Source organism: Homarus americanus, unplaced genomic scaffold (assembly GCF_018991925.1).
Source record: "Homarus americanus isolate GMGI-L3 unplaced genomic scaffold, GMGI_Hamer_2.0 scaffold14064, whole genome shotgun sequence".
Classification (NCBI taxonomy): Eukaryota; Metazoa; Arthropoda; class Malacostraca; order Decapoda; family Nephropidae; genus Homarus; species Homarus americanus.
Genome location: NW_024738975.1, coordinates 52,864 through 79,534, shown reverse-complemented (window position 1 = coordinate 79,534; position 26,671 = coordinate 52,864). Strand labels below are relative to the sequence as shown.

General features: G+C 44.1%; 1 protein-coding gene across 6 annotated transcripts in view; it reads left to right on the top strand.

The window, feature by feature from the left end:
- Window positions 1-26,671, top strand: part of LOC121874400 (cAMP-specific 3',5'-cyclic phosphodiesterase 4C-like) — a 183,940-nt gene that overhangs the window by 108,805 nt on the left and 48,464 nt on the right. The window contains exon 1 of one of the 6 annotated variants that reach the window (XM_042378533.1): window positions 15,126-15,576. The exons of the other annotated variants lie outside the window; for them this stretch is intronic. Within the exon in view, the coding sequence (XP_042234467.1) occupies window positions 15,316-15,576 (261 nt within the window). The 5' untranslated portion in view covers window positions 15,126-15,315. Of the gene's footprint in view, window positions 1-15,125; window positions 15,577-26,671 lie in introns of those variants that run through there. 6 annotated transcript variants of the gene reach the window in all.

The following is a 26,671-nucleotide window of genomic DNA, read 5'->3' as shown; positions in this document are numbered from 1 at the left end:
CCTTGAAGGTGGTATTAGAAGTGTGTGTGTGTGTGGGGGGGGTGATGATGAAGCTTGACTGTTGAACATATACTGTAGGTACATATAGTAGACCATAAGATCACAGGTCATAACGTGTTGGACGTTGTTAGATACACTGTAGTTATAATTATATTTATTAGTTTTGAACAGTTAACACACTACATAAAGGTGTATTAACACCTAACGCACTACATAAAGGTGTATTAACCCTTAACACACTAAATAATGATGTATTAACACTACACACTACATAATGGTGTATTAACGCTTAACACACTAAATGATGATGTATGAACACTTAACACACTACATAGCGGTGTACTAACACAACACACTAAATAATGATGTATTAACACAACACACTACATAAAGGTGCATTAACACTTAACACACTACTTAAAGGTGTATTAACACTTAACACACTACATAAAGGTGTATTAACACAACACACTATATAAAGGTGTATTAACACTTAACACACTAAATAATGATGTATTAACACAACACACTACATAATGGTGTATTAACACTTAACACACTACGTAAAGGTGTATTAACACAACACACTACATAAAGGTGTATTATACAACACTCTACATAAAGGTGTATTAAGAAACTAAATAATGATGTATAAACATAACACACAACATAAAGGTGTATTAACACTTAACACACTAAATAATGATGTATTAACACAACACACTACATAAAGGTGTATTCACACAATACACTACATAAAGTTGTATTAACACAACACACTACATAAAGGTGTATTAACACAATACACTACATAAAGGTGTATTAACACAATACACTACATAAAAGGTGTATTAACACAATACACTACATAAAGGTGTATTAACACAATACACTACATAAAGGTGTATTAACACAACACACTACATAAAGGTGTATTAACACAACCCACTACATAAAGGTGTATTAACACAACACACTACATAAAGGTGTATTAACACAACCCACTACATAAAGGTGTATTAACACAACACACTACATAAAGGTGTATTAACACAACACACTACATAAAGGTGTATTAACACAACACACTACATAAAGGTGTATTAACACAACACACTACATAAAGGTGTATTAACACAATACACTACATAAAGGTGTATTAACACACTAAATAATGTATAAACACAATACACTACATAAAGGTGTATTAACACAATAAATAATGTATTACACAACACACTACATAAAGGTGTATTAACACAACACACTACATAATGGTGTATTAACACAACACACTACATAAAGGTGTATTATTAACACAACACACTACATAATGGTGTATTAACACAACACACTACATAAAAGTGTATTAACCCACTACATAAAGGTTTATTAACACAACACACTTCATAAGTGTATCAACACAACACACTGCATAAAGGTGTATTATTAACACAACACACTACATAATGGTGTATTAACACAACACACTACATAAAGGTGTATCAACACAACACACTACATAAAGTTGTATTAACACAACACACTACATAATGGTGTATTAACACAACACACTACATAAAGGTGTATTAACACAACACACTACATAAAGGTGTATTAACACAACACACTACATAATGGTGTATTAACACAACACACTACATAAAGGTGTATTAACACAACACACTACATAAAGGTGTATTAACACAACACACTACATAATGGTGCATTAAGACATAACACACTACACAATCCCTCACAGTACACTTAAGACACTGGAGTACACAAGAGGTCTCACATAACCAGGAAAGTAATAGGTGTGTGTGTGTGTGTGTGTGTGTGTGTGTGTGTGTGTGTGTGTGTGTGTGTGTGTGAACTACCACGACACTGAACAACAAAACACCATCACACCTCATAACTCTCTCACCCCAAGACACGATCGCTTGGAGAGCATTACTAAGCTGGCTCGTTACAGCAGGAGTGTGTTGTTGACCTATTTTAGCGTGGAGTCTTGAGTCGTGGATTCTTGACCAGTCAGTATTGCCGACTGTTCACAACAAGGGGGAGGAATTTGCACTGTGAGACCTGGTGTGTGTTTGTTCCAGTCACAATCAAAACAAGGTCAAGGTCAAGCTTTTCAACACAAGGTCAGGGTCGCACTAGGTCAACACAAGGTCACTTATAAGCACTTTAAATATTACCCTAACAATTTCCCTTGACCCTAACTATTTCCCATGACCCCACGATCTTGAAAACCTTTCAAATTTTTCCCGTTAATCTGAAATATTTCTCGTCTCCTTCAAACATTTCTTCTCTCTCTCTTTAACATTTTGAAACCATTTTTTTAGAAATAGTTTCCTTCCAACCTTCATATATAAATTCCTACCTTTCTTCTTTCCCTCTCTACTGCTTCCTTCTCACCTTCAATCTTTCCTTCCTTCTCATCCACTCTCCCTCCATCTTCCTTTCTCCTCTCCTCCCTCTCTCCCCCCACCTTCCTTTCTCCTCTCTTCTTCCTCCCTCCATTTCCTCCAAGCTGTGGCCCGAGGTTGTGTTTCCACGAAAAAAATCGGAACACTTTATATATAGAGATGATATGAGTGACCCTACCTGGAAACAAAAGTCAGAGGTCATACCCAAGGGGGGGAGGAGGAGAGGAGGCCAGAATCCACGTTGACCAATCGCTCATCTTATAGTGTGTACGTTTTAGGAAATGTGAGGTCATGAGGTCAATCATTCTCAAGGAGGTGGGTGTGCCAGAGTCTAGGTTGTACCGATGTTTTCATAGCTAATTATGGTCATTGAGTTGATGTCTGGTCACTTATGGTGGTGGAGGTAAGTGTCTTTAGTGTTACAAAAGACGCTGTTGGTCAAGTCTTTGTGTAAGTTTGAGGCCATTTTAGATGTTTCTTTTTATCGTATCATGGCGTGAAGATATCTCAGTCACATCTTGAGAGAATCAAACAATGCCTCGTATGATCAGTTCTCGTTACTTAATGACTAAAGAATACAGTTTTGACTTAAGTTAAAACACAAAGATTAACAATGGCGTCACAATTACACCTGAGATTTTACCATAATTAAAATAGTGTCACTTCGAGTACTATTAGTTATGGAGGTAAATTATTCCACCTTGAGAAATCTTTTTGACAGGTGACCCAGATCTTTATAATGATTAGAAATGATAATAGTGTGGGTAGATAGGTAGGTTAGGTGTGGGTGGGTAGGGTGTGGGTAGGTAGGCTGAGGGTGTATTGATTCACGACCCTGAGGTGGCTGGGAGTACCTGAAGGACCTTGACCACTTTTGTAACACTTGGTCACGGTATTACAGCGGGTTGTAGACGACTCGGGACCACCATGACGACTTAAAATGATCATAAACGATTTACTAGACGACCAGAAATGCCTGTAGATCTAGAACGACTTTAGTGTGTGTGTTCGGCGACTTTGACGACCCAGAACGACAGTGTAGTGTGTGTTAGACGAATTGACGACCCAGAACGAGTGTAGCTTGTGCTATGCGACCGTGACGACCCGGAACGACTGTGTGACGTTATATGACCATGACGACCCGGAACGACGACTTCGAATTTTGAAACACGACCCGACAGTGAGGCGAGACACGGCAAAGTGTTCTAGGAAGGTGAAATACAGGGATACCTTGGTGGTGCCTCGCCCGACGACGACGAAGTGCTGACGTTGATGACGATGGCGATGATAACAATGACGACAACAACGAAAATGACGATGATGACAATGATCAGGAAAACGATAATGGATATTCTCCTCTTTTCCCCTCCTCCTCCTCTTTCTTCCTACTCGGCTTATTCTTTCTCCTCCTCCATTTTCTTCTTCTTACGCTTCTTCCCCTTCCTCCTTTCCTTGTCTTTGTTTCTTTCTTCCACTTCTTTAATTTCTTCATACTTTGCGGTTGTCTCTCTCTCTCTTTAACTTTTCTTCTCACACATTCTTACGCTTTTCCCCTCCTGTTTCTCTTCCTTGTTTCCTTCTTCCTCTTCTTCCTCACCCAGTTCTCCCCCCTCTTCCTCCTATCCCCCCTCTTCCACTTCCCCCCACCTCTTCCCCCCCCCTCTTCCACTTCCTGTGTAAGTAGTTAGGGTTGGGCAGGACTATTTAATAGCGGTATAGAGGAAACATTTTCCCTACTACTGTAGCACTTCGAGCGGCCGGCCATTGACGTCACGGTGACATCACTATGACGTCACGGGGAGGAGGAGCCTGAGTGGAATAGGTTGCCAGCGAGTTATTTTTTTTATTTATTTTTTTTTGGGTGGGGGGCTGCCCTCCCTCCCTCCCCTTCCATCTTTTTCTCAAATTAATTCCATTGTTAGAAGTAAATAGGACTTTGGTGTGATTGTATCGTGGATGGGGTTGAAAATGAGGTATGTCGGAGAGGTCTTTCTTTGTATCGTGGATGGGGTTGAAAATGAGGTATGTCGGAGAGGTCTTTCTTCCATTGACGGAGAGGGAGAGGAGAGAGAGAGGAGGAAGAGAGCACCTGGGAATCGTTCAGTATAAGTATAAAAGAGATGGTGCTTATTGTTTGGGAAACTAGCTAGCTAGCAACTCCTCCTTGTTGTCCCCCCTCCTCTCCTCTCAAGCTCTCACCACCTCCTCCTCCTCCTCTTCCTCCCTCCCTCACCCCTCCCCCTCCTCTAAATTCTCCTCCTTCCCCCACCAAGTTCTTTCCTACCTCCTCTTCCCTATCAAGTCTCCTCCTGTCTCCCTCCTCCCCCCTCCCCTTTCTCCCTGGGGTCGCTTCCCCTCCTCCCCCCTCCTCTCCTCCTGGTCCCCTTCCGCCTCCCTCCTCCCCCTCCCTCTCCTCCTGGTCCCTTCCTCCTCCCCTCCTCTCCTCCTCCTCCTCCCCCTCCCTCTCCTCCTGAGTCCCATCCTCCTCCTCCCCCTCCTCTCCTCCTGGTCCTCCCGCCTCCCTCCTCCCCTCCTCCCTCCCCCTCCTCTCTCCTCCGTGTTGGACCTGGCAGGCGAGATTCAATCGTTATTAAGATCTCTGTTTCAGGAAGCCGAGTGTTTGTTGTCCTACTGAGAGAGAGAGAGAGAGGTGGTGGTGAAAAATCTCTCTCTCTCTCTCTCTCTCTCTCTCTCTGTAATACTCATAGTTACAACCAAATATTCGATCTTGTGGTCACTACCCTCAGAAAGAGCTCTCCAGGCAGCTGACTCATTAGTGCCTCCTGCTGGCTTGTCTTCTTCTTATTTTCTTTTCTTTTACTTTTTCTTTTTTTTCTTTTTTCTTTTTCTTCTTTTCTTCTTCTTTCTTTTTTCTTCTTTTTCTTTTTTCATTTCCTTTTTCTTTTCATTTCTTCTTCTTTTTTTTTCTTCTTCTTCCTCCTCCTCCTCCTCCTCCTCCTCCTCTCTCCTCCTCCTCCTCTACTTACCCGACTGCATTGTATTTTCCCACGACCTACCTATTTTCCATGACCCACTATTTTCCCAGACCCACACTATTTTCCTGACCCACACTATTTTCCCGACCCACTATTTTCCCTGACCCACTATTTTCCCACGACCCACACTATTTTCCCACGACTCCACATTATTTTCCCACGACTCCATATTATTTTCCCACGACTCCACATTAATTCCCATGATATTCCGTTCTTTCCTCATTGCTCTACGCATACATCACCTTACTACCATGACCACATCGCCTTACTACCATGACCACATCACCTTACTACCATGACCACATCCACTCTACTGTTTGAGAGTCGGCTTCCACCACCCTCCTACACTGTGTTGACGTAGAGCTCTGCCTAGATTACTGGTCACCTTATACGGTTTTCTCACGCTCGCTATTTTCCCACGGTGCCGTACTACTTTCCCACGGTGCCATACTACTTTCCCACGGTGCCGTACTACTTTCCCACGGTGCCGTACTACTTTCCCACGGTGCCGTACTACTTTCCCACGGTGCCATACTATTTTCCCACGGTGCCATGCTACTTTCTCACGAGTCTCTGTTACTTTCCCCAGGGTTTCATACTAGTTTCCTACGAGTTTCTTGCTACTTTCCTACGAGCGTTACTTCCCCATGAGTATGTTCCTTTCCCCGAGGTCCGTTACTTTTCCATGAGGTTATGCTACTTTCCCACAGGTCTGTTTCTTTTCCCCGAATCTGTTACTTTCCCACGAGTCTATGTTCCTTTCCCCCGAGTTTATGTTCCTTTTCCGAAGTCTTATTACTTTCCCACGAGTCTATGTTCCTTTCCCACGAGTCTTATTACTTCCCAGATCTTATTACTTTCCCACGAGTCTATGTTACTTTCCCACGAATCTATGCCACTTTCCCATGACTCTACACTTCCTTTCCAAAATTCCACGATTCTTTGTCCCCTTAACTCCACTTTTCCTTCCCACTACTCCCCTCCCCTCTCTTCCCCTCCCTCCTCTCCCCTTCCTCTCCTCTTCCCCCACCCCCCTCCCCTCCCACTATCGCATACGGCCTCCTCACTTCCTGCGTCGTCTTGCCGTGATAACATAACTTTTTTTTTGCCCACGGACCTGCACAAAGTTCCCACGATCAGTGTTAACTTCCCACGACCTCCATTAACTTTTCACGACCCTTCCAGTATTTCCCACGACCATTCATAACTTCCCGATTAATAACTACCTCCATCTTCCCGATATAACTCTGACCTCCATTAATTCCCCGACCCTCCATTAACTTCCAGGCCTCCATTAACTTCACGACCTCCATTAACTTCCCGACCTCCTTCCCGACCTTCATTAACTTCCCGACCTCCATTAACTTCGACCTCCATTAACTTCCCGACCTCCATTTACTTCCGGCCTCCATTAACTTCCCAGACCTCCATTTACTTCCCACGATCTCCATTAACTTCCCGACCTCCATTAACTTCCAGCCTCCATTTCCCGACCTCATTAACTTCGACCTCCATTAACTTCCCACGGCCTCCATTAACTTCCCGACCTCCACTTACTTCCCGACCTCCATTTACTTCCCGACCTCCATTAACTACGACCTCCATTTACTTCCCGACCTCCATTAACTTCCCCGACCCTTCTTAACGTTCCTGGGCATCCTACATTTACTTTTTTAACTATGGTGCCTCTCTCCTACACACACACACACAAGCACCATCTGGCCTCCCCATTCTCCTCTCTTATCCTCCTCCTCTCTCATTAACCTTTTTCTTTCCCTTCCCTCCTTTCTTTTCCTCCCCCTTTCTTTTCCTTCCCTCCCCTTTCTTTCCCTTCCCTCTCCCTTTCTCTTCACTTCTCTCCACCTTGTCTGCTGTATTCCCACCTATTATCATCCCTCTTTCCCCTTCCTCATTCCCTCCTTTCCCTCTCCCTTTCTTCCTCCCCACTTCCCCCTGAGGAAGTAAGTTGAGCAAAGTGAGTGAGGCAAGAGGTGAGGGGAGTAGATCAGGAGGCCAGTGAAGCGACAGGAACCAGACGAGGATTATAGGCGTGGAGGAGGAAGGAGGACCACCCTCCTCCTCCTCCCCACCATTACCTAACTCTCGACCTGACTGGCCAAGGTCTTGCCATCACTCTTACCATAAAAGACTACCGCCAGCACGAGCAGACAACACCGCCTGACCCCCCCCACCTCTCTCCAACTCGCTAGACGGACATTCGCCTCCCTTTTGCCTGCACTGGCGTTCGTTGTTCAATGAGTAGGATGGTTATGGGAGACGGTTACTAAAACAGTACAGATGTTAAACTATATAGAATAAAATGCTGTCAGGTTTCTAATGGTGTGTGTGTGTGTGTGTGTGTGTGTGTCGCGGCTGGAACATGAAAGTAGAAAAGACTTATATGGTGAAGTGGACGACTGTGAGGAGTGAGAGAAGCCCCTTGAAGCTCCTCTCTCTCTCTCCCCTCTCCTCACCTGGCTCCTTCCTTTATCAGTCTTTATTTTCTTTCCTTCAGACGTTGCTACTAACCCCATGCCCCCCCGTGCCCTCATCACATCCCCTCCACCTCTCCTCCACCACCCCTCCTCACCACCCCTCACCCACCCCTCTTCATCACGTCCTCTTCACTACCTCCCTCTTCACCATACCCCTCCTCACCACCTTCCCTCTCCACACCCCCTCTTCACAACGCCCCCTCTTCACCCGCCCCTCTTCACCACGCCCCTCTTTCCCACGCCCCCTCTTCACCGCCCCCTCTTCACCACGCCCCCTCTTCCACCGCCCCCCTCTCACCACCCCTCTTCACCACCTCCCTCTCACCACACTCCCTCTTCACCACGCCCTACTTCGGTACCGTTTTCTCTGACTGTTGCCTCCTGCAGGTGATAGTTGGCGCCTCTCGGGATGACACAGACACGTCTCTTCACGCTCTGCCCTCTCATCCACACTTGATCGCCCTCTTTCTCTCACATCCACCTCTCCAACGCCCACTTTCTCACTCCCTCTCACCTTGATGCGCTCTCTTCTCTATATTGTCGATGTTTTGTTTTTACGTTTTTCTTTTCGTACGTTTTTGTCTTCACCTTTCATCCGTGTCCCGTCTTCTCTTCCGTCCGTGTCCCGTCTTTTCTTCCGTCCGTGTCCCGTCTTTTCGTCCGTCCGTGTTTCGTGTACATTTTTAGTCCGTGTTCGCTTTCGTACTCGTCCCTGTCGTTGTGTCGCTGAGGATCCACAGTTATTACGCGTCTCAGTATATGTTTATGTTTCATGTCTTTCAGTTCCTCTCTCGTCCTCTGCTTGTGTTTCCTCTCTTAGTTTCTACCTCCTATCTTTCTCCCCCTTGCCTCAGTACCCCATCTACCCTCTCCCTTGTCCCTGAATCTCCCCTACTCTCTCTCTCTCTCTCTCTCTCTCTCTGACCCCTCACCTGTGTGTCCTTGGGGTATCATGAACGACAAAGACCACCTCATCGGACGACCTTCACTTAATGTCCGTCTTTCTTTCTCTCTCACACCATGACCCTGGGGAGGAGAGAGAGAAAGAGAGAGAGAGAAAGATTGTTGAATTACCACCTGGCTTGATTAATGAGGTTGTGTTACACCTGAACCATCATTCTCTTCACCACTACCACCTCTGTTCTCTCTCTCTCTCTCTCTCTCTCTCTCTCTCATTTCTTTCATTTCCCCTCATTGTTTAACTCTTCCATCTTGCACTACGCCCTTCATATGTCCTTTCTCCTCCTCCCCTTCCTCCTCCCCCTCCCACCTTCACACTTTCAACCTCTCCCCCCCCCCACCTCCCTTCTTCTTCCTCTCATGATACTTTTCCCTCACTTTTCCTCTCCCTGGGGTACTAGACCTAGTGGACGGCTACTGGATGTTTTGATCTGGGTGAGAGGCAGACTGAGAAAATCCCCACTCTTTCCCCTCACTTCCTCTTCCTCCTCCTTCCTTCTCCTCCTCACACTCCCCTCACCTTCCTCCAAGTTCCTCTTCCTTCCTCCCACATCCCCCGCCATCTCTCCCCTGTTGTTCCAGTACTACCGCAGTCGTCGGCCAGACTGCTGACGTCACTGTGACGTCATGGGGAGGGGCTTAGTAGGTGCCACGCTGCCAACACTCAGGAAATAAGATGGATTATTATTATTATTATTATTATTATTATTATTATTATTATTATTATTATTATTATTATTATTATTATTATTATTATTGTTATTGTTATTGTTATTGTTATTATTATTATTATTATTATTATTATTATTATTATTATTATTATTATTGTTATTGTTATTGTTATTGTTGTTGTTTTTAGTGTTATTATTATTATTATTATTATTATTATTATTATTATTATTATTATTATTATTATTATTATTATTGTTGTTGTTTTTATTGTTGTTGTTATTATTATTATTATTGTTATTATTATTATTATTATTGTTGTTGTTTTTATTATTATTATTATTATTGTTATTATTATCATTATTATTATTATTATTGATGATGTTATCGTCATTATTAATAAGGTTATTATGATAATAACCTTCACCGTAAATGGCTCTTACCTTTCTATTTAAACACAGAGCGAGAGGTTGGCAGCCACTCAATGCCACACAAGGTCGTTATGCTGTATAATTAAACGATAACATCATCTTGATCTGCCTTAACTATAACACTCTTGATCTACTCTAAGTTGTGAGTCAGTGTGAGGTGTTGTGAGTTAGTGTGAGGTGTTGTGAGTTAGTGTGAGGTGTTGTGAGTCAGTGTGAGGTGTTGAGTTAGTGTGAGGTGTTGTGAGTCAGTGTGAGGTGTTGAGTTAGTCTGAGGTGTTGTGAGTCAGTGTGAGGTGTTGAGTTAGTGTGAGGTGTTGTGAGTTAGTGTGAAGTGTTGTGAGTCAGTGTGAGGTTTTGAGTTAGTCTGAGGTGTTGTGAGTCAGTGTGAGGTGTTGAGTCAGTCTGAGGTGTTGAGAGTTAGTGTGAAGTGTTGTGAGTCAGTGTGAGGTTTTGAGTTAGTCTGAGGTGTTGTGAGTCAGTGGGGAGTGTTGAGTTAGTCTGAGGTGTTGTGAGTCCAGTGTGAGGTGTTGTGAGTCATCTGAGGGTGTTGTGAGTCAGTCTGAGGTGTTGAGTTAGTGTGAGATATTTGTGAGTCGTCTGAGGAGTGTTGAGAGTCAGTCTGAAGAGTGTTGAGTTAGTCTGAAGTGTTGAGTTAGTCTGAGGTGTTGTGAGTTATATGTGAGGTGTTGTGAGTTAATCTAAGGTGTTGTGAGTAAGTCTGAGGTGCTGTGAGTTATAAGTGAGGTGTTGTGAGTTAGTCTAAGGTGTTGTGAGTAAGTCTGAGGTGTTGTGAGTTATATGTGAGGTGTTGTGAGTTAGTCTGAGGTGTTGTGAGTAAGTCTGAGATGTTGTGAGTTATATGTGAGGTGTTGTGAGTTAATCTAAGGTGTTGTGAGTAAGTCTGAGGTGCTGTGAGTTATAAGTGAGGTGTTGTGAGTTAGTCTAAGGTGTTGTGAGTAAGTCTGATGTGTTGTGAGTTATATGTGAGGTGTTGTGAGTAAGTCTGAGGTGTTGTTAGTCAGTCTGAAGTGTTGTGAATCAATGTTGAAGTGTGTGTAAGTTATGTCACCCGCTGTAACCTAATATGAACCCAATTTGACTTAACTTGAGTGTTGCGTCATCATCTGTAACCTCTTGTGACCTAACTTGACTCAGCCTGAACATTGCATCATCATCTATAACCCAATGTGACCCAACTTGACTTTTAAGTTGCGTCACTCATGAGATAAAATGACCCAGCATGACTCGTCTCAACTCGTTCTGTCTAAACCTGTAATATTTCTGTCTAAACCTGTAATATTTCTGTCTAAACCTGTAATATTTCTGTCTAAACCTGTAATATTTTAACATGGAAGGTGACCTAGTCTGCATCATGACCCAGTATGTGTGTGAGTAATGAATAAACGTACACATAAGGAGATACACATATGTTACACGTACACATTAAAAACAGTCAGAAATATATTTATACACACACACACACACACACACACAGTCAAGCAAACACACAAACACTCAAACAAAAGAGACCGACACACTCAAAAACAAACACACCCACAAACAAAAACACACCCAAACACTCACAAATATAAACAAACAAACAAACAAGCTCATCAAACCTCGTTAAGGACTGACCTGTGTCGCACGTGAAGTTGTTCTCTAAATGAGCAACAAAGTTATTTATGTAGTACGTTATTATCAACAAACCAGGCGAGGGATTTTTTGTCGTTCAAATTAATTGGCAAATTGTGTTGTGACGTGAGGCTGTGAGGGCTTTGATGAGGTGGAGGTCAGTGTGTTGGTTACTGGAGGTGAAGTGGGAGGAGGGTAGGTGGTTGAGTTGGAGGTAGGTTTGGAGGGACGGAGGTAGTGGTAAGAGGGAGGGTCTGAGGTAGGAGTAGGAGGGATGGTTGGAGAGAGGGTTGGGAAGGAGGTAGGCTTGGAGGGATGGAGAAGGGTTGGGGGGAGGAGGTAGGGATGGGAAGGAGGAGGGTTGGAGAGGGATGGAGGGAGGTGAGGTGAGGGTTGGGGGGGAGGGTTGGAGGTAGGGATGGGGAAGGAGGAGGGTTGGAGGGGAGGGTTGGAGGTGAGGGTTGGGAAGAAAGAAGAAAAGTTGGAAGTTAAAAGAGAATATTGGAGTGAGGGAGGAGGAGGAGGAGGAGGATGCTGGGCTGAGGGAGGATGTTGGAGGAGGTGAGAAGAATGGGGGGGAGGAGGAAGATGATGCAGGGAGAGGGAAATACAGGGAGAAGCCGAGGGAGAAGAAAGGAAGGGAGGAATAAGCCATTGTAGATACACCTTCGCTACACACTCCACCTTAGGCCAGGTTAATCAGTCGTCATTTACCTGGAGGACCAAAATATCAGACATTACTTGAAATAAGGTCAAGGTCAAGGTCACGAAGATCAAGGTCAAATATAGCGTCATTATCAGCTACACGAACCGGAAATGATCACATCCGGGTAGTAGTGAATAAGTGTGTGTGTGTGTTAGCTTTAGTTAATCTCGCTGGTATAATAGTTTTCAATGACTTTCACACTTCTGGATTGATCTCTCTCTCTCTCTCTCTCTCTCTCTCTCTCTCTCTCTCTCTCACTGTGAAGAGAGAAAAATGGCCACAACATCACACACAACAACACAAACATTTCCCCAAAAAAAAAATAAATAAATAAATAAATACCCCCTGTGCATACTCAATTACATATTCACTCTTGCCAAGTATGAGTCAACAACATTCCTGCCTTTACTGACCTAACGGATAGTGTGTTTCTTGGCGTTTGAGGGAGTTTTGTCTTCCTCTTCAAATGAACCTTAAAATGATTAATTCTCCATATCTCTTGTTATATATAATGAGACATGGTTAGGTTAGGTTAGGTTAGGTTAGGTTTGGTTTGGTTAGGTTATTGTAATGGTGCGACTCATGATGATGATGATAATAATAATAATAATGACGATAATAGCGGTAATAATAATAATAATAATAATAATAATAATAATAATAATAATAATAATAACCTAACCTAACCTAAGCCCCAGGTAGCGTTAGGGTGATTAATCTTCAGGTGAATTAAGCTAAGGTGTCTAATCCTCAAGTGGACCGACGCAGGTAGTGTTGCATGTGTGTACGTGTGTGAGTGTGTGTGCGGGGGTCAGACACGCACGCGCACACGTCGGCTGAGGGAAGTAACGTGTTCCTGTTTATCATCGTCAAACCCTTCTGTGGCTCCTTGTCTGGCCGTGACGTCAAACTTAGTTAATTGGGAAATGCGTAATACGTCACTCATCGTGTGTATGTGTGTGTGTGTCGTCGACCCCAGGCAGTACGTGATTGTCTTAAAGGTTAAACCACGAAAAATGGACGAAAATTTTGTTTTTACGAATTTTTAAATTTTAATTACTATAAAAAACACAAATCGATCGAAATCTATTACGTTTCATGTGATGTTTTAGTTGATGATGTAAAACATTCGCTTATTACCTGTTCAGTTTTCTGGAAGTTTAAATTGACAGGTGGAAAAAATAAGTTATTTTTTATTTATGTTTTGTGACATTTTAATTAACTGTGACGAAAAAGATGATGGGAATTCATAATATGTTATTTCTTTATTTATTTTGTTTTATTGTTTACAAAAAACAAAAACAATTTCACTGATCATAAAAAAATAAAAATAATCTTTCACCACATTCAATAGAATAAAATTTTATTGAAGCAAAAAAAACTATCAATTATATTTTTTTCTACTTACTGTAAAAATTTCATCGACAACAAATTCTAATTTAATATAGATTTTTGCTTAATTTTAAATCATGATGCCCCCAAAAATCTCTTCCATTTGCTGGGAATTTCAAAATGATATAAAAAATAAATAAATCAGGTGTTACATATAATGACCTGAAGTACTGTAATAATAAACTATAAAACCGGTAATTAAAATGTAAAGAAAGGTCTGAGGGATTCTGGGATTACCTGTAATGTTTTAAGATCATTTTAAAGTCTAAATTCTTACCTGAGTTCCTCGAAGGATTAGTTAGGATGCAGCCATTGACGTCATTAAGGAGTGAGGGAGGATTCTTTTCTCAGGACACTTATAGGAAGGACGTTTCACCTGATACGACGCTTACCTGGAAGGATTCCTCTCGTAGACGTCTTACCTGGGAAGAGGACTTACCTAGGAGGATGTCTTATCTAGGAGGATATCTTACCTAGGAGGATTTCTTACCTAGGAGGATGTCTTATTTAGGAGGACGTCTTATCTAGGAGGACGTCTTATCTAGGAGGACGCCTTACCTAGGAGGATGTCTTATCTAGGAGGACGTCTTATCTAGGAGGATGTCTTACCTAGGAGGATGTCTTACCTAGGAGGATCTCATACCTTGGAGGACGACTTACCTAAGAGGATGTCGTATCTAGGAGAAGGTCATACCTAGGAGGATGTCTTACCTAGGAGGACGTCTTACCTAGGAGGACGTCATACCTAGGAGGACGTCATACCTAGGAGGATGTCTGACCTAATAGGACGTCTTACCTAGGAGAATGTTTTACATAGGAGGACGACTTACCTAGGAAGACTACTTATCAGGAGGACATCTAACCCACCCGGGAGAAGGCAACACACGCCCAGCAACAAGAGGCGTGACTGCCGTACCAAGACAGGCGGGTAGCGGTGTGTGGCTGTGATCGTTCCCGGTAAGAGCGGTGACCCGAATGCCGACGTAAACATTAAGAGCCAGTGTTTATGTCCTGATTCTACGACTTCCCTGAACAGGTGTTGACATCTCGTCACTTTATTATAGCAGTTCAGGAGTACACAATTACGCATACTAGCGAAATCCCGTCGTAATGGCAGGAGTTCGTGTTAACTTTCGTCATTTGGTACAAATTAAACGTAATTCCATTTAATCAAATGTCCTTCCGGCTACGCTAGGGTTTTTCTCGTATTGAGTGAGCGCGGGTGGGAGCTACGCCACAATCGAATTCCGTGAGTGAATCATTTAGACGCGTTCTTGTGACTCATGGGAACAGTTCCTGGGAACGGAGGAGTTCCAGGGAGGGCGAGCGGCTGGTGTTGTCAGTCCCCAGCACATTTGCCTCAGTCCAGTCTTACCTCTAGCTTTGTAGTGGTCACATTCGGACCTCACTCGTGGTGGACGTAGCGTGTCAGTGATTACCAAGTAGAGCGGACAGTCGAATGTGATTGATTTCCGCGGTGCGCTCCACACATACTCATACACACGGGTGCTTTTGCAAATTTGTCATTGTATGGATTTTGCAGCATGATGATAGAAAAACGTTTGTGGTGACGGTGAAACGTTTGTTGAGAAAACATAAGTGATGGAGACACGGGTGGAGTGTAATGAGTTCGGAGGAGGGGAGTGCCGGGTGCAGGTGGTGGGTGCCAATGACCACGTGGGTGCCCTCCACTACACAAAGACGCTCTTATGGGGGGCGTGGACTACCCTGCCCCCTGCCCTCCTTGGATGCTTCAACCCCTCCTCCTCCCCCTCATCCTCCTGGTCCACCTCCTCCTCCAGCATCTGCTCCCAATCCGGCTTTTGCTGTTGCTCCTCCTCCTCCTCCAACACCGAACCCAAGGTAATACTCGAGGTCAATCCCGAAGATAAGTTGGTTATTTTCATCGTTCGTAGAGAGAGGCACCTAGTGTAGAGAGTCGGGACTAATGACTTGTTTGAGCTACTCCGCTAGTGTTGAGTCTACCATAGTCAACACATTGTGGCCGGTGTGTTTGTAACGACTTTAGTTTTTCAGGATTTGATTCATCTCTGTGTTGTGTTGGACGAGATGAGGATGAAGTGGTCTCAACAGATGATTGTATTGGCTGTTTTTAGATGCACTTAAATGTCATATCTATTTTTAAGGCGATACATTACTTTTGTTAAATTATTGGAATACTGACTGGACAGTTACTGATACACTGTATATATATATTTAACATTGTTACATTATAATTATCACTATGCCTGTGTTGACTTTACTTGAGGAAAAAAATCTGACTTGAAAATAGTTGTAGAGATTATTAATGTGTGGGGGTCGTGGTTTAGGGGTGTAAACGCGTGTGGGGAATGTCCACTTATCTAAATTACGAGGGGTGTGTGTGTGTGTGTGTGTGTGTGTGTGTGTGTGTGTGTGTGTGTGTGTGTGTGTGTGTGTGTGTGTGTGTGTGTGTGTGTGTGTGTGTGTGTGTGTGTGTGTGTGTGTGTGTGTGTGTGTGTGTGTGTGTGTGTGTGTGTGTGTGTGTAGGTGCGTAACATACAAATAGTAACCTTTACAAATACATATCGAACGGAAAATGTATACAAGATAAGTGCGTATGAAAAAATAACCTTTGTAATTACGCATCGAACGGGAATATAAGATGTGGATAGATATATATAAAACGGCTCGTACGTGACAAAATCGTTAACAGTACCCAATGACCTTTAGGAATTCTTGTCTAATGGGGTTATATGACGCGTGATAATAGGAGTGTGTCTGTGGAACTGCGTGCGTGGGGAATGGCTGTAGATGGTGAGGTGTGCGTCGAATCCTGCTTGAATTGTGTCACTCATATTTTTGTTTTCTTCTCACTTCGTTTGTCAATAACTTATCTGGTGTAACACGTTCTCACTGACCCAACCTGTCTGATGGGTTGTGTCAGCGGATCAAAGGTGGAATGATTTAATGTTTTGTTTTGCTTTTTGGTGGTGTATTCTGTGTGTGTGTGTGTGTGTGTGTGTGTGTGTGTGTGGTCATGTTCGTATATATGTATGTGTTCGAGTTCGTGTTAATTGACCCCTTTAACCCTTTGAGTTCGATGGTTTAACAGGATGGTGGTTTAACCTTTTTGAGTCGAGTAATTACACGGAAGGATGATCTCAACACTTAGCACGATAGTTTAACCTTTGACAGAATAATATTTGAAGTTATTTTTAACTTTTCGATCATGACCGTTTATATCATCGTCCTTAAAGGGTTGAACCATCGTCCTTAAAGGTATGAACCATCGTCCTTAAAGGGTTGAACCATCGTCCTTAAAGGGTTAAATCATCGTCGCCAAAAGGGTTGAACCATCGTCCTTAAAGGGTTGAACCATCGTCCTTAAAAGTTGAACCATCGTCCTTAAAGGGTTGAACCATCGTCCTTAAAGGTATGAACCATCGTCCTTAAAGGGTTGAACCATCGTCCTTAAAGGGTTAAATCATCGTCCTTAAAGGGTTAGATCATCGTCCTCAAAGGGTTAACTTGTTTATAGCCTTATTTGGTGTACACTTACTACGTCTTTTTTTGTTTTTACTAAACTAAGCATTTCCGCAGCCATAGTGTAGTAAATTATTTTTTTCCCAGGAGGACGAGAGCTGAAGGTGTGTCATGTACCTTGACCATACTAGGATTTTTGTTTGTATTACTGTTTATTTAGTGATTTTTTTTATTAAATAATAATAAATAATAATAATAATAAACGGTTTATTAATAGAGTTGCAGCCGGTGGCTGAAAATATACAGACTTACATTTGATTTAGACATAATGATATAATATGCATTGAATACGTTTACATGCTGTACAGTACATAAATCAGTGCATAAATTAATGTGTGTGTTTGTGTGTGTACATCTTCACTCGTCAGGACAATGTACGTCAGTACGAATGTTAGTAAAAGAAAATCCCCCCCCCCCCTCAAAGAAAAAAAAACATAATTATCTTTTTCCTTCCTCTTAAATATCTTAAACATTCTCTTCAACATTATTCTTCATATTAACATTAATAGACATTTAACATTTTAGTCAACATTTTTTTATTCATTTTATGAATCAGTCATTTAACATTCCAACATTTTAACCTTCATATACAACATTTTTCTTCATATTAACATTCATAGACGTCTAACAATTTAACATTTCCGGGATTTTTCGGTAGATGTTAATGTTAAATTAATTGCCTGAAGAGAAGTTGATAACGATGATGATGATGATTCTGAATTAACGAGGTTTATGTTTATTGACTGGTTGTTTACATGACGTGAGAGAGACAGAGGAGTGAGTCACGAGTCATCATTGACTCACTAGTGACTCAGGTGTTTCGTGTGATTGACCTGGTTGAAAGGTGTGAGTGTGACGCATAGGTTAAAGTACACACACACACACACACCTACGCACACACACACACACACACACACACCTACGCACACACATACTCACCTATGCTTACACGCGGTGACATACGCCCATACACACACCCACACACACACCCACACACCCCTACACACGCCCACACACACCCACACACCCACACACACCCACACACCTACACACACCCCCACACCCACACAATCCCGCCCTACCTCGTCGTCTGCGCTATAGAAACTCAATTTGCAAGTTATTTTTAAATCAACTCCTGTGATATGCGGGGGAGGGGAGTGGGGGGTGGAGCGGGAGGGTGGGGGGGTGGAGGGGCTCTTCATCATGGAGATTTTCAAGTGTCGAGGAGTGATATGAGAGAGTGAGGGGATAGGTGAGGGGGGTGAGGGGCTAGGAGAGGATGGGGGAAAGTTTAGGTGATGAGGTGTGAGGGGTGATGAGGAATGGTGGTGAGAAGGAGGGGGAGAGGTGTGGTGAGGCGAGAGGGGAGGGACAGGAGAAGGGAGGGGAGAGGTAGGGAGGCGAGAGGGGTGGAAGGGAGAGGGGAGGGATGGTGAGGGGTGAGGCGAGAGGGGAGGGATGGTGAGGGGTGAGGCAAGTGAGTAGTGGTTAGGAAAGATGAAAAAAAAAGTGACCAAGAAATCCTACTGAAACTCTTGATTGGAAAATATTCAAAACCTAACCTAACCATACATGACAATTTTATTTATATATATTTTATTTTATTTGACTGGTAAACATAATTATACCGAGGATATTATATATATTTTTTTTAGTTTATTTACGAAAAACAATTAAAAAAAATATATAGTTTACTCACAATTATCAGGAAAATTAATTGTACCCCAAAACAATAAAAAAAATCTACTATATTTTGTTTATTTTTTTTACAATTTATTTTAGATTTTTTTTCAGTAATATTTATGGATATATTATTAAATGGACAATAACAAGTAAATAACTAGTTTATATAATATTTACTCTTATGTTATAATTATACTTTCACATATAATTATAGGAGATACAGATGACCTCACTATAAGGTGCTTTATCTACGACTATATGCAAACAAACCATCATTTGAGGCGTATCTCATTTTGGAGGGATGAGGGAGGGGGGGAGGAAGGGGGGAGGAGGTTAGATGAGGGTATTGAGGGAGGTGGTGAGGGAGGAGGCAGTGAGGATGAGGGGTGGGGTGAGGGGATTAGGAAATTAGTGACAGGGGAGTGGTTGAGATGAGGGGGTTTGTTAGGAGGTGAGGGGTAGTGTGGGGGGGGTTAGTTAAGGTAGTGGTATTGAGGGGGTAAAGAGGTGTGGGAGAGAAGGAGGAGTTGAGGAAATTGGGGAGAGTAAAATTGTCTTGTAGGTCTTTGTGTTATCTACCCCGACCGACCACGTCAAAGATGGCGTTGACGTGGTGTTGACTTAGCTTTGTCTTAGCGTTGACTTAGCGTTGACTTAGAGCGTTGAAATAGCATTGACTAGTAAATTAATAGCATTATATTCCCCCCCCCCAAAAAAAAAAAAACCATTATTATTTTCAGAAGTTAAATTTTCAACAGAATATTTGCATTACCTTCCCATTTCCTGTTGACAACCCACATTCAACACCTGGTCGTGGTGGAGGGGAGGGGAGGTGTGAAAGGAAGGGGAGAGAGGAAATGGGGAGGGGAGAAAGAGGAAGTGTTAAAGGGAATGGGAGGGGAGAGAGGGGAAGTGTAAAAGGGAAGGGGAGGGGAGAGAGGGGAAGTGTAAAAGGGAAGGGGAGGGAAGGGGAGAGGTAAAGGGGAGGGAGGGGTCTACTAGCATAAGGTCACTGCCTCACATTCAACTCTTTGTTTACAACGTCAGTGTGTTGTCTGTTCGTCTTTCGCTTAACACTCTATCTATCTATCTTATTTCTTTTCTTCTTCTTCGTCTTCTCGTCTTTCTCTTTCTAATTCTACTTCTTTCCTCTTCCTCCTCGTTAACCATTCTTTCCTCTATTCTCCCTTCCCTCCTCTATACTTCGCTTCTCCCTCCCTCGCTCGTAGTACCTCACCTTAAGCTCCCTCTCTCCCCCTCCCCTTCCATCCCTCCCACCCTCTCTCCCTTCCACCTCCCACATCCCAAGTAGTACAATTTTTCCTACTCCTTCCCTCCCTCTCTCACATACCATCTAGTACAGTTTTCTCTCCCCCCCTCCTCCTCCTCCCCTCCTCCTCCTCCTCTTCCTCCCCCTTCCCTCCCCCTCCTCCCCCTCCCTCCCCCCACCTCATATCTGACGTTGGTCGTGACAGGTGGAGTGTGTCGCAGTCTGTCTCTATTAAATCACCGGCCAGAAAAAAAAAAGTAAGAGGAATGTGTTGGAAAAAAAAGAGGGGATTCTCTCCTCCCCTCTCTACTCCTTTCTCTACTCCATCCCTCTCTACGCCCTTCCCTTCTCCTTCCCCTTCCCCACTTCTCCCCTCTCTAATCCCCCCTCCCTACCCCCTCCCCCCTAGAGGTGAACATGGCCTTGGTGAAGGAAGGGAGGGGTTGATTCAGAAGTAAGGGGTTAAGAGAACTAAAGGGTAAGGGATAGGAGTAAGGGGTAGATGAGGGGAGATTGTGTTATATTAATGTGTTTTTTTGTCTTTGTTGTTTGTCTTATTAGTAGTCCAATTAGTTACCTGTACCTGGACCTTTGTTTGTACCTGAACCGCTACCTGTAACTGAACCGCTACCTGTACCTGAACCGCTACCTGTTTATGTATTCAAGTTTATCACAAGACTATCGACGTAGGTGAGAAATATCGACTCCTGTTTGTTCTCCACTGTCTCTCCTCTCATCGTTATCCTCCATCTCTCCCTTTATCCTCCATCTCTCCCTTTATCCTCCATCTCTCCCGTTATCCTCCATCTCTCCCTTTATCCTCCATCTCTCCCTTTATCCTCCATCTCTCCCTTTATCCTCCATCTCTCCCTTTATCCTCCATCTCTCCCTTTATCCTCCATCTCTCCCTTTATCCTCCATCTCTCCCTTTATCCTTCATCTCTTTCGTTATCCTTCATCTTATTATCTTCCTCTGTTGCTACTTATCATCCATACTTCTCTCCCCTCCTCCACTCCCTAACACCTGTCTCTACTCTTATGTGTCTGTATGTGTCTGTATGTGTATGTGTGTCTGTGTATGTATGTATGTATGTATGTATGTATGTATGTATGTATGTATGTGTGTGTATTCTCCGTATTACCTTCTTCAGCCTACTAAACATGCTCTCTCGTCCGTGTAGATACCTGGTATACATATGTATGATGTGTAAGCTAGATACATTATACATATAGACGGGTCAGTGTAGCATATGATGTCACCTCTTACCAATCATTCCCTTAAGACTGTCATACCAGGAAAAAAAAAGTCATGGTATATAAGCCTTTGTCACACGAGTATTATTGTCATGGGGGTGTCGTAGGAGTGTCATGGGAGTGTCGTAGGAGTGTCATGGGAGTGTCGTAGGAGTGTCATGGGAGTGTCGTAGGAGTGTCATGGGAGTGTCGTAGGAGTGTCATAGTGTCAAGTATGCAGGTGTTGTTTAAGCGAAGGTATCATTTTTTGTTTTGTTTTACTACTGCACCTGACTCTCTATTAGCTGCTATTGGTAATCCTGTGAATGGTGTCACTTAACTGTGTTCTGTCATTCATGTGTGAAGGCGTTTTCATCGTTTAGCTGTGGATGCTAAAACGTGTTCGTGTGTGTGTGTGTGTGTGTGTGTGTGTGTGTGTGTGTGTGTGTGTGTGTGTGTGTGTGCGTGCGGTTTATTTCACGTAGAAGACGTTTGTTTACATATGAGTTGAGTCAGGACGTCCCTCACCTGTGTCGTACAGCCGCCAGGTAAGGTCCTAATTACCTTTGGCTCACAGCCCCTCATATACCGTGATAGTTAATGGATTGATAAAATATAATTGATCTTCGTTGATTCGCTTAGTAAATTGCGCTGGGGGAGCATAGGTGAATGGGGAGAGAAAACGAGTTGGGAGAAAACACGCGATTGGGTAGAGAATACACACAAGTAGGGGGAGAGAAGACGCACAAGTGGGGGAGAAGACACACGAGTGGGGAGCGAAGACACACGAGTGGGGAGCGAAGACACACGAGTGGGGAGAGAAGACACACGAGTGGGGAGAGAACAGACAAAACCCGCCTACATTACCACTAAGGCGCCACTTGGACTCGTCAAGGTATTTCAACAAATATTCTGGACACTCATTGAACCTTTTGAGGACGATGATGCAACCTGTCATCGTCAAGGGGTTAAACCATCGTGCTAGAGGGGTTAAACCATCGTGCTAGAGGGGTTAAACCGTCGTGCTAAACCAAAATGGGATAAATCATCGTTCTCGACGAAAAAAGAGGTTAAACCAACGTGCTAGAGGGGTTAAACCATCGTGCTAGAGGGGCTAAACCAACGTGCTATAGGGGTTATATCATTCTCTTAAATCTAAAGGGGTTTAATCATCTTGCAACTGGGATTAAACCATCGTGCAACTGGGATTAAACCATCGTAATACAGTGATTAAAGTTTAAACCATCCTACTAGAGGGGGTTAAACCATCGTACTAAAGTCATTGTCAAACCATCATTTTATAAAGGTGTTAAAGCATCGTCTTTAAAAGGTTTAATACTCGCTACCTTGAGTGTTGGCCGTACAGGTGAGGTAAATGCCATTAACAGGTCGAGGGAGAATTAGCGTAGCACCATTAGTACGCCATTAAGTGTCATGAGAGTGTGTGTGTGTGTCGTGTCGTGTCACTAATGGCTTGGGTCTTGAAGTTGTTTGTATGCTCACGGTGTCATCGGCTCAGATAGGGTCCAGTTAATAATGATGATGATAATAATAATAATAATAATAATCAGAATAATCCAAATTGATAATCCTAACAATAATTATAATAGAAAATTACATCAACATTTTAGAAAAGAACCAACAGAGACAGACAGACAGACAGAAAGACAGACAGACAGACAGACAGAAAGAAAGAGAAAAACAGACAGGCATTCAGATAAGTAGAGAGACAGACAGACAGAGAGATAGAAAGAGAGAGGCAGAGAGACAGACAGACAAAGACAGACAGATAGACAAAGACAGACAGACAGATAGACAGACAGGAAAAGGGGAGAGAGACAGACAGATAGAAAGGGTGAGACAGGCTGCAATTTCCTCCCTGAAGTGTTAACCAGCTGGCCCATGACGTCCACCTCTCCCATCTGTGTAATTTACCAACTGTGAGGAAATACCTTATAATGAGGTAATGAGCCATGACGCCCCTCCCCCCTCAGTAATGTAAGAGGGGGAGGGGGTCGAGGTTAAGCCGAGGGGGATGGGGGAGGGGGTCGAGGTTAAGCTGAGGGGGATGGGGAGGGGGCCGAGGTTGCCGAGGGGGAGGGGGGTCGAGGTTGGCCGAGGGGATGGGGAGGGGCCAAGGTTGCCGGGAGGGGATGGGGAGGGGGTCGAGGTTGCCGAGGGGGAGGGGTCGAGGTTGGGCCGAGGGGGGATGGGTGGCCGAGGTTAAGCTGAGGGGATGGGGGAGGGGGTCGAGGTTAAGCTGAGGGGGAAGGGAGGGGTCGAGGTTAAGCCGAGGGGAGGGGTCGAGGTTAAGCCGAGGGATGGGGAGGGGGTCAAGGTTAAGCCGAGGGGATGGGGAGGGGTCGAGGTTGGGTCGAGGAGGGGGTCGAGGTTGCCGAGGGGGATGGGGGTCGAGGTTGCTTTGAGGGGATGGGGAGGGTCGAGGTTAAGCTGAGGATGGGGAGGGGGTCGAGGTTTAGCTGAGGGGGATGGGGAGGGGGCCGAGGCCAAGCCGAGGGGATGGGGGAGGGGGTCGAGGTTAGGGGCTGAGGGGAGAGGGAGCGGGGAAACGGATAGGGTAAATGAAGAGAAAGTGGGGGAGTGGGGAATGAAGATGAGGAGGTGAGGGAGGAAGGGGAGAAAGAGGAGAGGGATAAGGAGGAATGGAAGGGGATGGAGGGAGTGGGAAAGTGGAATGAGAGAGAGAGAGAGGAAGGGAAGGTGATGGAGGAGAGGAAGGGAAGGTGGAAGGATGAAAGTAGGGGAAGGTCGTTGGAGGGAGGGAAGGTCGTTGAGGGAGGGAAGGTCGTTGGAGGGAGGGAGGGAGGGAGAAACATGACAGGACAGGACAGGAGGAAGTGATCATATGTTCTGTCGTGAATAATTCGGAACTGTCCCAGACGATGAACAGGAGGGGAGGTGGGAGGGGTAGGAGGGATAGGAGGAAGGGGTAGGTGGGAGGGAGAGAGGGAGGAAGTAAGGGGAAAGGATAGGGAAGCTTAAAAGAGGAATTGGGAAAGGTGGGAGTGAAGGAAAGAGGAGGGAGTGAGGGAGGTACAGGTGAAGGAAGGAAGGAAGGAAGGAAGGCGTACGGTAAGGATAAAAGGGAAGGAGGGTATTTTGAGAGGGAAGGAAGGAAGGAGTTGTGTAGTCTGTCAGTAATGTTGTTGTGGTCAGTGTGAATTATTATTATTTTTTATTAATCTGTTTAGTTATGGTTAATGGAGTGGAATGAGATAGAGTTTTATTTAAGAGGGAATGAACATCAAACGTGGAGGATTGGCTTCACCTTTCTTGTGTGTGTGTGTGTGTGTGTGTGTGTAAGGGTTGGTGTGGTACTTACTTGAAAGAGGGTGATGGGGAGGGGGGGTGGTGAACGTTTTTTCCTCGTGTGGTGTTGTAAAGAGCCATGATTGTTAAGTGATCAGACCGAACAGTAAATGATGAAACCATTGAATTTTCTAAACCACACGTGTACTGTAGTTCTCTTTACTGATGAATAATGCGTGTGTGTGGTGGTTGGTTCGGCCAGTAGCGCCATGGAGTCATAGTCGCCATGAGACACATGAAGTCTCCAGAGCTGATGACGTCAACACCCTTGCTTGTCACACGTAATCAACTTGTGATGTGTCTCTCGGTTTCCTGAAGTGGAACGTTTTGACGACTGGGTGTGTGATGTGGTGTGGTGTTAGTATGCGGATGTGTGGAGGTTTAAGGCGAGGTCGTCCCTGTGTCAAGGACTGTTACGGGTGAATCACAGTGACCCGGGGGAACACCACGCACTCTTACGCCACCGGAATTGACACTGGACACGGCTTATCTGCACGGCCAAGTGGATAGTGGCTGTGGAGGCCATGGGGTGGAGCGTCGCCGCGGGTGGTGGTGGTAGGGAGTGGCGGTCCATACCGCCTATGGAGAGGAGAGTCAATTTCCGGCCGTGTGATTATGAGCAATGATTAGAATACTGATAAGTGGCGGAAGCGCAAAACTGATTAACTACGGAAAACCCTCACACCCTCACTACATAATCTTCTCCACACACAACCCCCCTTTATGCTCCCCGACACAGTAAGAGAGATCCTCCACCTCCACCACATCACAATGGGTTTCTCCAGGTGATACAACCGTCGCCACGCCCCCGAGTCCTGGCGCCTGAGTGGTGAGTCACAAAGTGAACACTGAACACCCGGGTGTTGGTCATCAGGACTCGTCACTCAACCCTTTCACTCCGCTCCTGACGGGGGAGTGCTACGAGAGCTGCATGAGTGATCGAGTATGGTCATGGTATAAATCATGGTAATACGGCTGTTGGGGGGAGGCAGATAGTCCGGCAGGATGATTTGCACATGTGTAGGAGGACACGATCCACCAGCTACTACCGGAGGGACTCCTGAAGAAGGTCTTTTAGTCGTAACTAGGTGCTGATGGTACTGGTATTGCAGATACTGGTGTTAGCACTGGTGGTGTTGCCTCTCCTGGTGTGCCGCCACAGTGCCGTGTTCCCCTCGTCACACCCCCAGTGGACGGCTCCTCTACTCTGAACCACATTACCTTGATTAACGCGTTTGAGATAAGTAGATGAGATTTCCGTCCGCGCTAAGGAAAAAAATCCCTGAAAACGCATTTTTGGCCCTGATAGATGACGTCAAACAAGGTTCCCACCCAGCTAGTGTTTGTAGTAAATGAGTGATAATGTCACTCGGCGCTTGGGTATTGTTTACTTGATGTAAGATAAAGAACTACTCCGTGGTGGTGGTGGAGTGGCAGGGGAAGATGGAGGTGATGTGTGACGACGCTGAGTGACGGCTGCGAGTGGTCCTCACGGCGTCCAAGAGACAGACTGCCAGGGAAACAGAACCTAAAATTACTTCAGGTGTTTACGAGGGAAAATCTTGGTGGGTTGATGGCTGAGGGCCTTATTATTATTATTATTATTATTATTATTATTATTATTATTATTATTATTATTATTATTATTATTATTATTATTATTATTATTATTATTATTATTATTATTATTATTATTATTATTATAACTACAAAAAGTAACATGATGAAATGAACCATAACATTTGGACGTCACGTGATGATACTGATGATGATGATGATGATGATGATGACGATAATGATACCAGTAGTTACATCATTATCTCACTACTGTTGACCTACCTGTTGACGATCCTGTTGATTATTTATCTATTGACCTGGATGTTGAAGTACCTGGTAAGTGTCTTATTAACGAGCGTA